The 12,930-nt window shown below is 35.4% G+C and overlaps 1 protein-coding gene across 1 annotated transcript in view; it reads right to left on the minus strand.

Annotated features, from left to right (window-relative positions):
* LOC139684564 (guanine nucleotide-binding protein G(q) subunit alpha) overlaps positions 1-12,930 on the minus strand; it is a 119,895-nt gene that overhangs the window by 66,034 nt on the left and 40,931 nt on the right. The window contains exon 2 of the mRNA XM_071580660.1: positions 11,347-11,531. Coding sequence (XP_071436761.1) covers positions 11,347-11,531 — 185 coding nt within the window. The remainder of the gene's footprint in view (positions 1-11,346; positions 11,532-12,930) is intronic.

Raw genomic sequence — 12,930 nt, forward strand, 5'->3', positions numbered from 1 at the left:
ACTACAGATGATAATTGAGCAAGTGTACTCTGTATGGCAGTCACATGCCCTATCAACACCGACAAGACAGAGGGGGAGAAGGATAACAGCACTTAGCTGAGTCAGATTCTTTCTGCAGTGAGGCTGGGAGTGCCAATAAGAAAAGGTATCTTGTCAGAAGTCTCACTGTGCTTTCACTGGTAATCTACAAGCCAGAAACTCATTTCTGTTAACAGCATTTAGAAGCACTGGAAGATAAGGAAAATAAGCTTTGCCTTCCTAATTGTTATGTCTGACTTGTATTCAGCTGCAAATACTCATCCTTCTGTTTTCATGTAATTTAAACAGTAATAGTAGAAGGTCAGAAAGCAAGAGTGTGCATTAAAGAGATCAGAGGTGATAATGCAGGAAAAAATCCAGGGTGATGACAGAAAGCATTAGCATTTATTTACTACAATCTGACCATGCATAATCCTGAAATATGCAAAATTAGGATTTAATAGTTCAAACTTCTCACAGAAAAGAGATTTCCTAATCTTTAGGAAAATGAATTGCTTGAAGCAGAATTAGCAGCTCAGACATCAAAAGCCCTTCCTTGCCTAGAAACTGCTAGTACAATTAGCAACCTATTAAAAACAGCTTTAAAATGCTGTAAGATGTATTTTAACAAAGAGTAGAGATTTTTAACTATCTGAAAGAATTGATGGAAGGAAAGGCAGCACTAATTTTGTTACATTGAAAAAAATTACTGCTGCTTGTCTTAAATTTCGTTTGTTGAAGCTATCATCTCTTTTCCTGCTTTTTACATAGCAAGTATTAAAATACAAGTATTTTTGAAGATAAATTCTTTATAAATTGACAAGTTAAATTGTATTTAAATCACTGCTGTTTCATATCCACAGTACAGAATTTCACCAAACTAGCAATGATTAACACTTTGGTAAAATGACATTAATAAAGGGAGGAAACAGTTTTGTTTCAATTCAGAGGTCAAAGACAGGAAGAAAAAACAGGCAATTGACAAACTCGTTTTCTGCAAGTTTTCTATCTTTGAGGAAAGAATATTAATATTAATTTAAATGCTGTGGGATACTATTCAATCTCCATATTTAGGCTCTTAGCTACATGTTGCTTGTGGCAATATTGACATTTTCAGGGCCATATGAGCCAGTTAAAGTGACAGGACTGCAGACAGGATCCCTACTGCCTACTGCAGCTCACCAGACATGTGACAGAATCTAGCTCAATGAGCCCGTGTAGCTTATGGTGAACCAAGCTGTGCTGGCCATGCTACTGTTTCTTTCCATTTATGAATCCATGCTGTAAATTGGATGTGAGGTCATCCTAGGAATGCTTAGGACAAGATTGCTAGTGCAAGTAGGGCAAAAGGTACAGAGTCCAGGGCACTGGATGCCATAAAGGAGGGAGAACAAGCTCTACCTTTAAACAGTCTCCCCACAATAGCTGTGAACACTTCTATCACTATTCTGCATTTTAAAGTCTAGTTATTAATTTTTCAGGCCTAACTACTGGTCTCTGAAAGTACTGGTCTCCACACAGCATGATGTTGTAAGATGAGACAGGAGAGACTAGCACTCAGAATGGCAAGATTCCCTCAAGGCAGAAGGATTATTTTAATCAGCATGAGCCTTTCCCTTATTCTATAATAGGTTGGATGAAAAAAAATTTCTATGAAGTGCAGAGGAAAATACTTGGTTCACTTACTGATTTTATTTATAAATAGTAACAGTACTGGCACATGTAACATATTGCAACAGTGGAGATCTATCGTTTCTTTCATTCGACTCATCTGCTGATGTAGTAAGGCATAATTAGGAGATGGAGATGAATACAGATGCCTGAATTTTGGGTGTGGTAGGGTTCTGATTAAGCATATTTTACTCAGCCTTTTCAAATATCTATGAACTCTAGTTGCTAAGACAAAATTACCTCATAGTGAAAGCATGCATTACACTTCTGCTTATTGTAGGGATGAGATAGTTACTGTCTCTTCATGTATTGTAAAGAAAGGATATTCTGTATTGTGTCCAGTACTGCCAACTGCAGACCCAAAATTATGGCATTGTTTTCCATTTCATTTCTCAGCCATTTGGAAATACTTATTTTTAACAAGCACTGTAATTAAAATTCCCTGTGAGTCTGCAGCTGCTGTAAACCTGTGTTGGCAGAGTAGGTGCTGGAAAATGCAATTGTATCAGGAGGTCTGTATTCCACAGCCACCTTAACCGCACTTTGGCCAGCTGTATAAAGCTGTGTCAAATACTGATCCATTTGATTACTTCCATGATCCTTGCTGCTGGAGAAAACTAAGACTCTCCTGAGAAACTCATCAACTTCCAAAGAGTCAAGAATTTCAATAGGAATACGGGAACCAGGCACAAAACACAGCAGTGTTACAGGTCTCGTTTATCATCCTCCTCTCACACTTTTCAGAAGAATTGCACAAAATACAATTGGACAAAATCTGAGAGGGAGAATACCTGAGGTGAAAGAAAAAAAAGAAACACAAACCTTAAGACAAGGAAATTTATCTAATTACCAAATATAAAAGTGGGAAAAAAGTTTTTTAGGTAAAAAAAATTCTTTAATACCCTGTTGAGAAATAACGATATCACATTCAAAGAATAATGACTTAATGAGACCATCTGAACACTGGAGAAGCGTCACTAAACAAAACTCTGTTTAGGGACTAATGCCTTTCATACCTCTCCCAAGAGGAAAGCATTTGTAAAATCTAATTCTCATAAAGTTTGGACCTGTAATTAAGGACACAATGAAAAACTGCATTAAAATGCTGCAATGACAGAATTTGATTGCATTTTATGTTGGCAAGGAGTCTGTTTCAGTACACCCAGACAGCTACAACATCTGCTTGGGACGAGTTCATAAAAAGTTGTTTTCTACTGCATATCCTAGCCAGTAGATAATAAATTGAAAAAGACCTACTGGATCACAGAAATTCATCTCAATGTGATTTAAAAAAGAAACTCCAAATAGTACTGACTTTAATGAAGAAAAATTAAAATTATGTTTTCTTATTTGTCAGATAGGCAAAACACCAGCCACATTGCTGATTCATGTGGTATCACCAGACAGCAGTGCACAGGAAGCTCTGCAGGAAGACCACAAAAGCTAAGTGTCCAAAAAGGGATAGATAGGCAGAAATATACCAGTAAGAGCATATACACACCACTGGAATCAGGAAATAATGAAACTAGGGAGTTAACAAGCTATAGCTCCTCTCAATAATTAGTATTAGATGCTCAAAAATGTACTTCTTGAAAATGTACATTTCTCTTCTGAGACAGATAGGAAGAAAAGTTTAATTATCACAGCGAATTGCTGTTTAAAACATTTTGCAACGCAGTGAATGAGTATACAGCAACAGCCAGGGCAGCCACTGCAAGTCATTGCTTATCACACAAGTAGGGCATGAGCTACAGGGCTGTACTGCCATGCCCCTCCTCTGATTATGATTTTTTTTTTTTTTATAAATACTGCCCCATAAAAGAAGGTTTTGTTTAAAACAGGGCCTTTCAGGGTGAGTCAACTAATGAGGTGACACAATTTTTTTCCTGATCAGTAGGACTAGAACTACCCACAAGCAAAATTAAAAAAATGCCAAGACTCATCTTAGAAAAATGCCAACAGGTGTTTAGATGATTTTAAAAGAATGGGAAGACTTTTTTTGCAAGCAGTAAATGAAATATACACAACACAGTATTATTACACAGGTTCTAAAAGAACATGCTTCTAAAAACTAACAAGACTAAAAAATAGACAGGCTTCTTCTAAATAACAAAAGGGTTCTTCTAAACTTCCTGACACTTTACATACCACCTGCACGGTCTTCATCCTATCTTTCAGAAATGCTTTGTTTGTCTCAGTGTGGAGGCTCCTTTGCAGCCTCCGAGAGACACGCCCATTCTTGCATTTGTCAATTTTTTCATATATATTCTTAAATACCTTCCTTTATGAGCAAGTTTGAATCAGACAACTCCAAATTCTTTAATAGAAGTTCATTTTATACTGCATACATAACAGTTGATACATGCACTAGGCAAACATTATGTCTTTTAGGATGTCTCAGTACAATACAAATGGCTCCTTCATGGCTCATTATCAAAGAGCCACTTTCTTCTACTGCAGAAGAGTTTTCAAAAGTGCTTATGGAGCAGTAAGTGGTTGGAAAAACTCCAGTTTTTTCAGAATCAAGAATAAGTATTGAAGTTAATTTCTTACTTTGCAGCTAAATTAAAATATCCATAAAATATTTCTGAAAAATGTTATCACATTTCATTTTATCCTGTGCCCTTGTTTTATTGGCAGACGATTGGCTGCAACAGACCTTATAATATCTGGTATGTTTTTGCACAGTTTTGAATGGCTTTATTTTCAATCCTTCATCATTAATCTTTCAACTTTTCAAAGGTCAATGTAATATTTAAAAGTTAAGAGTGACAGAGAAAGTAAAAGAAGAAAGAATAACTAAAGAAAACCCATAAAGTTCTAGAGTTGTAAGAAAAAGTAATTAAAGCTTTACTACAAAATATTTCAGTTTTTAAGAAGTACCTTTTCAGTTCAGACTTCAAATGAAAGCAGCTTTAGAAAATGCACAAGGTCAAAAGAATAATAAAAAAATATACATAAAAGTTTCTCAAAAACATTCTTTTCTTCAGTTTTACTTGATTCAATGAGATTGTGAGTGGGTGAGGGTAAAACCTGTTGGTACACCTTATCTACAGCTTGGCTTAGAAGATTAACAACTAAACAATAAGCCAAATTTTAACTCTGGCCAGTAGGTCACATTAAGAAAAATGGAAAATCATCATCAAAACCAGCCTTAATTAGAAAAAACCTTAATTGTAACACCTTTTCCATAGTATCACTTTCCCTAACTAAATAGTCACAAACTCTGATATATGACATGACTAATGAAAAGCCAAGACATATGAGAGTTAGAGAAATGTTAGGAAGCAACTCTTAGTAGTTCCTACCCCTCCAACTCAACATTCAGCTCTCTTTGTTATGTTTGAGACTCTTCACAGAAGTAAGTGACTTGCTCATACTAAATTATTTTCTTACTACCTACTGTCTTAGGTCCACCATAAGATTAAACATTCTGCAGTCAAAATCTGTACACTTTCTCGCTAAAGATAAAGCACACAAACAAAACCCTGGGGTTCTTTTTGTTATAAAGCTATAAGAAAAAAGACAAAATGCAGCATGACTAATGTCATGCTTAGATTTTTCTTTGGCAATTTACTCTTCCAGAAGCAAAATACTGGACTCTTGCCTCATTACTCACCATTACGCAATCACCCAAAGTGAAGACAAAGGCCAAAAGAGGCGCTACATGAGCCCATAGCCTGAAAACAGGTAGGCATGTGACTGGACTGATGAAGCGTGAATATGTAATCACCCTTCACGTGCAGACTTTAAGCCTGCTTGAACTAGGAAGAAAGGAGCAAAATAAACTTTCAGAAAATGTAGAGATCAAAGCAATGATGTGACTGCTACTACTGGGCAATACACCCCACAACACAAAACAAATTATACTTGAGAAACAGAGGAAAAAAAAGAGGTGGGGGGGCGTCAGTTGTATTTTGGTTTTGTTTCTTTTTAAACAACCCTTTTGCCGAGCCAAAAGTGAATTTTACTATAACACAAAACCTACTTGAGTTTCAGAAGCTGTAGCTTTTACCAAAAGTGAACAAGAGAGTGACAAAACCTGGAGAAAGGTATGGCCCATTTTATCTGAAGAATTACTAATCTATTGTAGTAAACCTTAGGTCAAGCAACTTACGTGTTACTAGAAATTATAACAAAGGAATCAGTAACTTTTACACATTTGACATAATATAACCAGAATACAATTGGATCTGAATTCTCCTAAGAAGTTTACTGTGAGAAAGAAATATTTCCATAAAGTTTCAGAGGAAAATAAGACAAAAATATTTCAATCTGAAATTATTTTAGAAATAAGTGCTAGATATCCTTAGCCTATCTTCTACAGAAATGAATGAAATAATTAGGAAGTTATTAAATTTAAATATTTTCATCTGGGAAATAATTACATATGATTATGCTTATGTACTTTCTCTGTAACATTATATTGTATAAATACCTATATCTATGTAACAGCTGTTAACCATAGAGGAAGTGGAACCATTCCCAGAGTACACAATCTCATTACCTTAAAATATATGCCAAACTCCTATTACATACAAAAAACGTTGCTCTGAGTATATTTCACATTTTTATGTCAGAGAACACTCATGAACATTTCCTTTCAGACACATAATATGCTGCTCAAGTAAAATGATAAAAGAACACAAACATATCTGAAGTAAAATACTCAGAAAGAAATGAACCAAAAAAATGCTAGAAGCCTGCTCTTTTCTACATTTATGGTCCTTTATCCAGTGTGTGAGTCATCACAAAATCTACAATAATCTGCCAGCATTACTACCAGCCATTCATTCCTCACATTAGCAGAAACAGTAAAACAATGGAACTGTAAAGATAAAACAAGGCCATCACACCTTACATGAGTGTTTTTGCATGCCTTACCACTTCTTATTATAACAAAGGGCAGTTAATCACTTAAAATATCACATTTAAAAAGAGCTTCACTTAAACTGAAATATTAAAAGAAGAGCGAAGAAATCTTTTTGCACTGGAAAAAGGGTGGCTAGAATTTACTTTTCAAATTTATGCTCAACAGCAAACTGACACTTTCCTCATTTTGTATCAGTGAAATTACCTGCTATTTAAGTGGAGAAAGGAAGTGTTCATTTCCCTGTATGTTTATTTTAAATGAAGATATTCTCAGTTCTTCATGGAGCATTCAACCCTGCTTGTCTAGCTTACTTCTCATACATAATCATTTTTCCTACACACTTGGAAAAATAGCTAAAACTCATGCATCTGTTGGGATGGAGTATGAAACAGTTAAGCAGAACAGAGGGAACAACCAAATTACTAATCCATTAGAGCAATACAAATAAATGCAAGAGCCTCTGCTCTAAACAAAGGGTAAGCAAATGAGAAAGAGAACAGGATGTCAATTACTACTTGTATGGGGGCTTTTTGTTTGTTTTAAAATTTTATTCAAACATAAAGAAAGAGGAGGAAAACAGCAGAAAGTAAGACAAAATGGAAAGCTACAGGTAAGCAGATAAAGATGTGCTGACGTCGAATGTACATATGGGAGCAGAAAGGCAGGGAATGAGGAGACCAAACGACTGACAGAAAAAGACTGATATAAAGATGAGAGAGACAGGTGAGGAGAGGCTGCTATCTAGGTAGGATTGTCAAATTGCTCATGAAGGACTCTACGAAGCACTCAGGACGAAACTGCCCTAAAGCTCATTGATCAGTGTTCTCACAGGAGGAAACACAGGTATCAGGGAGATGGGCTTTCCCTCACATTATGGCCTCTGGGGAAAATTACCCCAACAAATAAACAAACAAAACAAAAAAACCTAACAAAAAACTATCTTCAGTTCCCTTATCCTGTATGTGGTTAAAGGACCATGATACTTTAAATCTCCTATAAATTCTTTATGTTACCTGACTGCAGCAATGTGTTTCTTGTGAAAATAACACTTGTGGAGCAATCTGATTTCATGCCCTCTCCTGTTGTCCTACTTCTGTCTGTAATTTTATTAGTTTGCTCCAGTAGATCTGTCTAATGAAGAAGAAACAAGATAACAAGGCAAATGCGGACTTGAAGATAACACCAGTAAGATTTTGGACCTTGAAAGCATGTACCATATCTGCTTATTTTTACTGCAAAACATTTTCCAAAGGGAAAAGGCACAAATACAGAAAATCTGTAGAAAACACTCTTAGAAACTTAAAAATGTCTAGGTCAACAATCAAACTTGCTTTTACATTTCCAGCCTCTTTTAAAACTTTCCTGTAGCCTGTTCTGCTACTATTAATCACATTAGTTATATTATATTTGAATATTTAAGAAGTCTCACAGGAAATTAAGGGAATGGGATTCAAGTAAGGTTTCCTGCCTGTTAACCACCATGAAGTGACACCTTCCTGACACTGTCTGCTCAAATAGAGACAACTTGTCTTTTGGAAGTTACATGAAAATGGATAGTACAGGATAACAGTGGTAGCTTGTGTTTAGTGATAGATATATTTGTCTAAAAAGACAAACTACAAAAAGCATAAGCCTGTATTTTAGTATTTAAAAACTGTGTACTTGAATACCTAGCTAACATGAGTTAGTTTTGTATATTCACAACACTTTGCAAAATAGGCAATTTTTAGAACAGCTTATAAACATTTCTATAAAAATTAGTGCTTTCCCTTATTTCATTAAATACTTGTTAATCTAAAATTACAAAGTCATATGCAAACTTCACCACTTTAGTTAAAAAATAAGTAATGGAATCACAACAAAATTTACTCAAAAGAAAACTAAAAACCATTTCCTATGACAAATTCCTAAGAGATCACCCTCATCCATTATCTTAAACCTCAGAAAAGCTTGCATGCTGAAGTTTAAAAATAAAAAAAGAAATGACTTTCATGTTATAATGCTCTACCATCAGTTCTGAGATATTAGAGCTTTCAAACACTGATAGCAAACATTTCTCAATTGACTTTCACTACTCTGATAGTAAGTCTTTCAAGACAGTCTAGATTATTATAATATAGGACTATGTATTTCAGTCTCTGCTTCTTTAATTACACTGGTGACTATGAAGCCAAACAGAATTCCACAAGAACTGACTTGCTAAACTTAAAATTTGTGTCTTGTTATGTTGAATATATTAAAATAATACAACCTAAATGCTGTGATGTTATACACCACAAAAAGCCACATTTGCCTAGAGTTAATGAACATCTTCATACAAGGAGATTTCAAATTCCACAAGCATTCAGAGATTCAAAACACTTCAATTTTATTAACTCACAGTTAAAGGTGTGAACATTGGTGCAGCAAAAGAAAATAATTTCTACTGTAGCCTCTAAGTCTACTGCAGAACATAAAGATAAAAAAGGGTCATTTTTCTTTAGGCCCAACCACATTAACACCAGCTTGGCCTGCAATTTTCTAAACTACTGTGCAGAACATCTACTGTGCTAAAAATATGCTGTTATTCAAACTTTGAGATATTCTCTCCAGAGATAGGATTTCCTGATAGGAGACACAAATTAATAGGAAGTGCCCTTCCTGTGTTTTCTGGACTGCTAAACTAATGAGTTTGTTTTCAACAGCCTTTAAAAAATAGAAGGACCAGATTTACCAGCTGGTTGGTGTTCACTGCTTTAAAGTGAAGTGACCTTGTAGACAAAGCCAAAGTATAGTAGACCACAATTGTCTCTATTCATGCACAAGGCTGTAGCAAGTTTGGGTTTTCCTGTATTTCTAAAGAAATTCATACAGGAATTGCCTTGAGAGCCTGTTAGTTCATGACTTTTACTCTAACGGCATGCAGCCCCATTAGCAACTGAGGGGAATGCTTGTGAAGGAGCTGAACACAAAGATAAGACTCCTACTTTCAGGAAAGCAATTTTTATGTAGAGAAAGTGAATAGTTCTGGCCACGTGTATACAGTTGTGTCAAACCTACCTGGCTCACTCAGCTATATACAAAACACTACATAAACTCAGCACTTCTACACTAAAATAAAGTACAGAACATATGGTCTGTAATCTAATACAAACAGGACTTCTAGATATTAAGGTAAAGTGACAATCAATGCCAATTCTGAAGGATCAACTAACTTTTTAGGACAACATGCTTTATGTTTTGCATACAGTAAAAATATGGAGCCAAAAGGCTTAAATATACATAGAGATGAAGTTTTCTTTTTAACACTAATTACACATTTGGTTTTGATTTGTGAATGATGGCAGGAAAACAGACAGCTCTAGCACACACTTAGACTAGAAACTTCAACAGCCAAGAGTCTTATTCATGTACACAAAAAACCCTACCAACCATTAAAGAAGATTAACAATACAGATTTTGACAGATGGGATCCTCCTGACTTCTCACTGCAGGCTTCTGCAGGACTCTGGTTAATGCAATATTTAATCACCAATGAAGTGATGACAATCTGCAATGACTTCAGCAAACGCAAATGAAAAAATAACATGTCTTTAACCTGGTAATAACCTTTCTTTCCTACTTCTAAATTAGTTGTCTTAAAACACATACAGTTCAATTCTAATAATTAAGCTTTGTATGTGTGAACACAAAAGATTTTAATGTTAACATAAGTTCACTTCATTCTCTTCCAGTTACTCAAAACTTATTTCTTTATTGTAAATATCACTACTCCTTGCTGGTTTCTGATATTAAAAAAAATAATATTAGTATAAAAGAACCTTAGAGTAATCGATCAGAAAAAGTACTAGTTTCATCCAGGATTACTAAATTATCTCAAAAAACTCTTTAGCAAGATTGAAAGAAAGGGTAGTCCTCCACTTGTGAGAGATCTTAAAACCTCCATTTGACAAAGTTGCTGATAATGGATCAACAGTAAAAATGAGAACAAGTTCCCATGAACTGTTATCAAATAGCCCCTTCTGAGCAGAGAGGTTGGACCAGATGGCCCACTATGATCCCTTCCAATCTAACTGATTCTGTGATATTGGGAGATTTACACATGTAATCCTGTGACTCATCATGTATTCAAGTAAATATTAAGCATTTCACTTGCCTTCAGGGAATGCTTAAACTATTTTAGTTATCTAATTATTAAAATATAAATATTAAAAAAAAAACTGAAAAAGTCAGGCTAATCAGAGATGAACCTTCCAAACATTTCAACTGTATTTTGTCCTTCTACATTGCAGTAACAGGATCCATCTCAGAAGAATCTGACTGGTTAAAGGTCTTGCACAGAAAATTTAATTTCACGATCTGTTCACACACAAACAGATATCTCCATCTACTTTACTAATAATTTGAATTTTTTCCACTTGTAGTGTTAATGGCAACTGTTAAGTGGTAAAGTTCCTCCAGAGAACACAAGAATGGTTAAACTGTGCTCTAACCAGAGCACAGCCTGGGAGGAAAATACAAGAGTAACTAAAGTTGAACTGCAGCCTGCCATTAAATCTCTGTTCTGTGACAACGCCCCTCAGGCATCTTAGGAGAGGTCTCTCGTTAAAAGGAGTACATTGCACACTCGTGTTATAAAAGTAGAAAGAAGGGCAGAGACCTAAATGCAGGACAGGAAGATGCCCTTTTCTACTGAGCTTTGAGTATCACTTCTGTGATGTGTCAATTTTTTTTGAGACATTCAGTATATTTCCTAAAATAAAAAGTGGAAAAGCTTCGGCTTCAGAAATAAACAAAAATCTCACCTTGTTATTTTCACACTTGTATGGGATTTTGAGGGTATCCATGGCCTTGATCATGGCCTGCATTGCTGTAAATATATTCTGGTACACCAGTTTTGTAAAGCCCCTTTTGTCTTCATCAGAGTAACCTGATCCATGAATGATTCTCATCTGCTTGATAAATGTGCTTTTGCCACTCTCTCCTGTGCCTGCAAGACAAATAAGAAGGATATGCTTTACCCACTGGACACATACATGACTTTTTTTGCACAATGCTGACAGCTTAGTGCAGGGCTGAACAGTGTCAAGTGGTGCTTCCAAGGTAACTACAAGGACCAGTTCAGTAGCAAACAGCAGCATCAGTAGCAACTGAAGAACAAATGAATTAAAATTTGCATTTTCATTTAACAACTAAACTAATGAGCAAAACAAACCTCCAGAATATACATATTATATATGAATGCACATTTAAAAATCTTCCATTCCCAAAAATGTAATTGCTCATGTAACTGCTATCAGACATTTTGGTACAAAAATTCAGGAAGTAAGAAAAAAAGGTCATCCTAGACCAAACCCCAGGACTTTACAGTGATCTATTGGTATTACAACTAACAGATACATCTGTGTTTTGGTTTTTCGTGGGGGGAGTTGGTTTGGGGTTTTTTGATTGGGGGTGTTTGTTTTTGGTTTTTTTTAGTGTTGGTTGGTTGGGGTTTTTTTGTGTTATTCTGCTTGTTGGTTTCATTTGTTTTTCACTTTTTTGTTTGGGAGGGGTGTAGTTGAGTTAAGGTTTTTAATTTTGGGGTTTTTCAACCAAGTATTGTAGCAATCAATGCCCTGCGAACTTCAATCTCAGAACTGTGTAAAATCACTGTCAAATGAAAATTTGGCTCATATTCATTAATAGGCAGTCATTTCTTCCATTAATTTTTTTTCACGTCTTTGTACTTTGTACTAGAAGTAGTTTATCAATGAAATATGACTATTTGCCAACTTGAAAGTTAAGATCTGCTTGTTGGAAATTTCACAAAAGTTACAACACATATTTTTCCCTTGCTCCAATTCAGTGAGCTCATCAGTGACTAGAAGAGCTTATCTATATCATCCTTGTGTTTGCTTAAGAGGACGAGTTGAATTGGCATAGCCGCATAAACCCCGTGTTCACCCAAGCTACTTAGCCTCCAGAAAACAAAACTCATTGCTCAGTGATGTGCTTTTCATAGACTTTCAGCCTGGGGTTTATTTTAATCATTTTTGTAAAGCTTTCATACCTCATACCATAATACTCATGTCTATGGACAAAGGCAGCCTTATATACCCCTTTCATAATGCTTCAGATGTTTTCTCAGAAAAGTGTATTTGACAGCAGTGCAGTGCAAGGTTAAAAGAGCAACCCTTAACTATTTCTGAGACACCACATACTGCAAAATTCTAAGCCTTTACCATGAGCAAAATTTTGACACCTTCAGTCCCAATTACTGCACACATAAAAGAAACTTCTAAAGCAAGTTTTCCTCACACACACATTGCCAGAAAATGAAGGATGATGTTACATACTACAGAATCATGCAATGGTTTCAGTTAGAGCAGACCTTAAAGATCATCTAG

The sequence above is a fragment of the Pithys albifrons genome, chromosome Z (assembly GCF_047495875.1).
Source record: "Pithys albifrons albifrons isolate INPA30051 chromosome Z, PitAlb_v1, whole genome shotgun sequence".
Taxonomy (NCBI): Eukaryota; Metazoa; Chordata; class Aves; order Passeriformes; family Thamnophilidae; genus Pithys; species Pithys albifrons.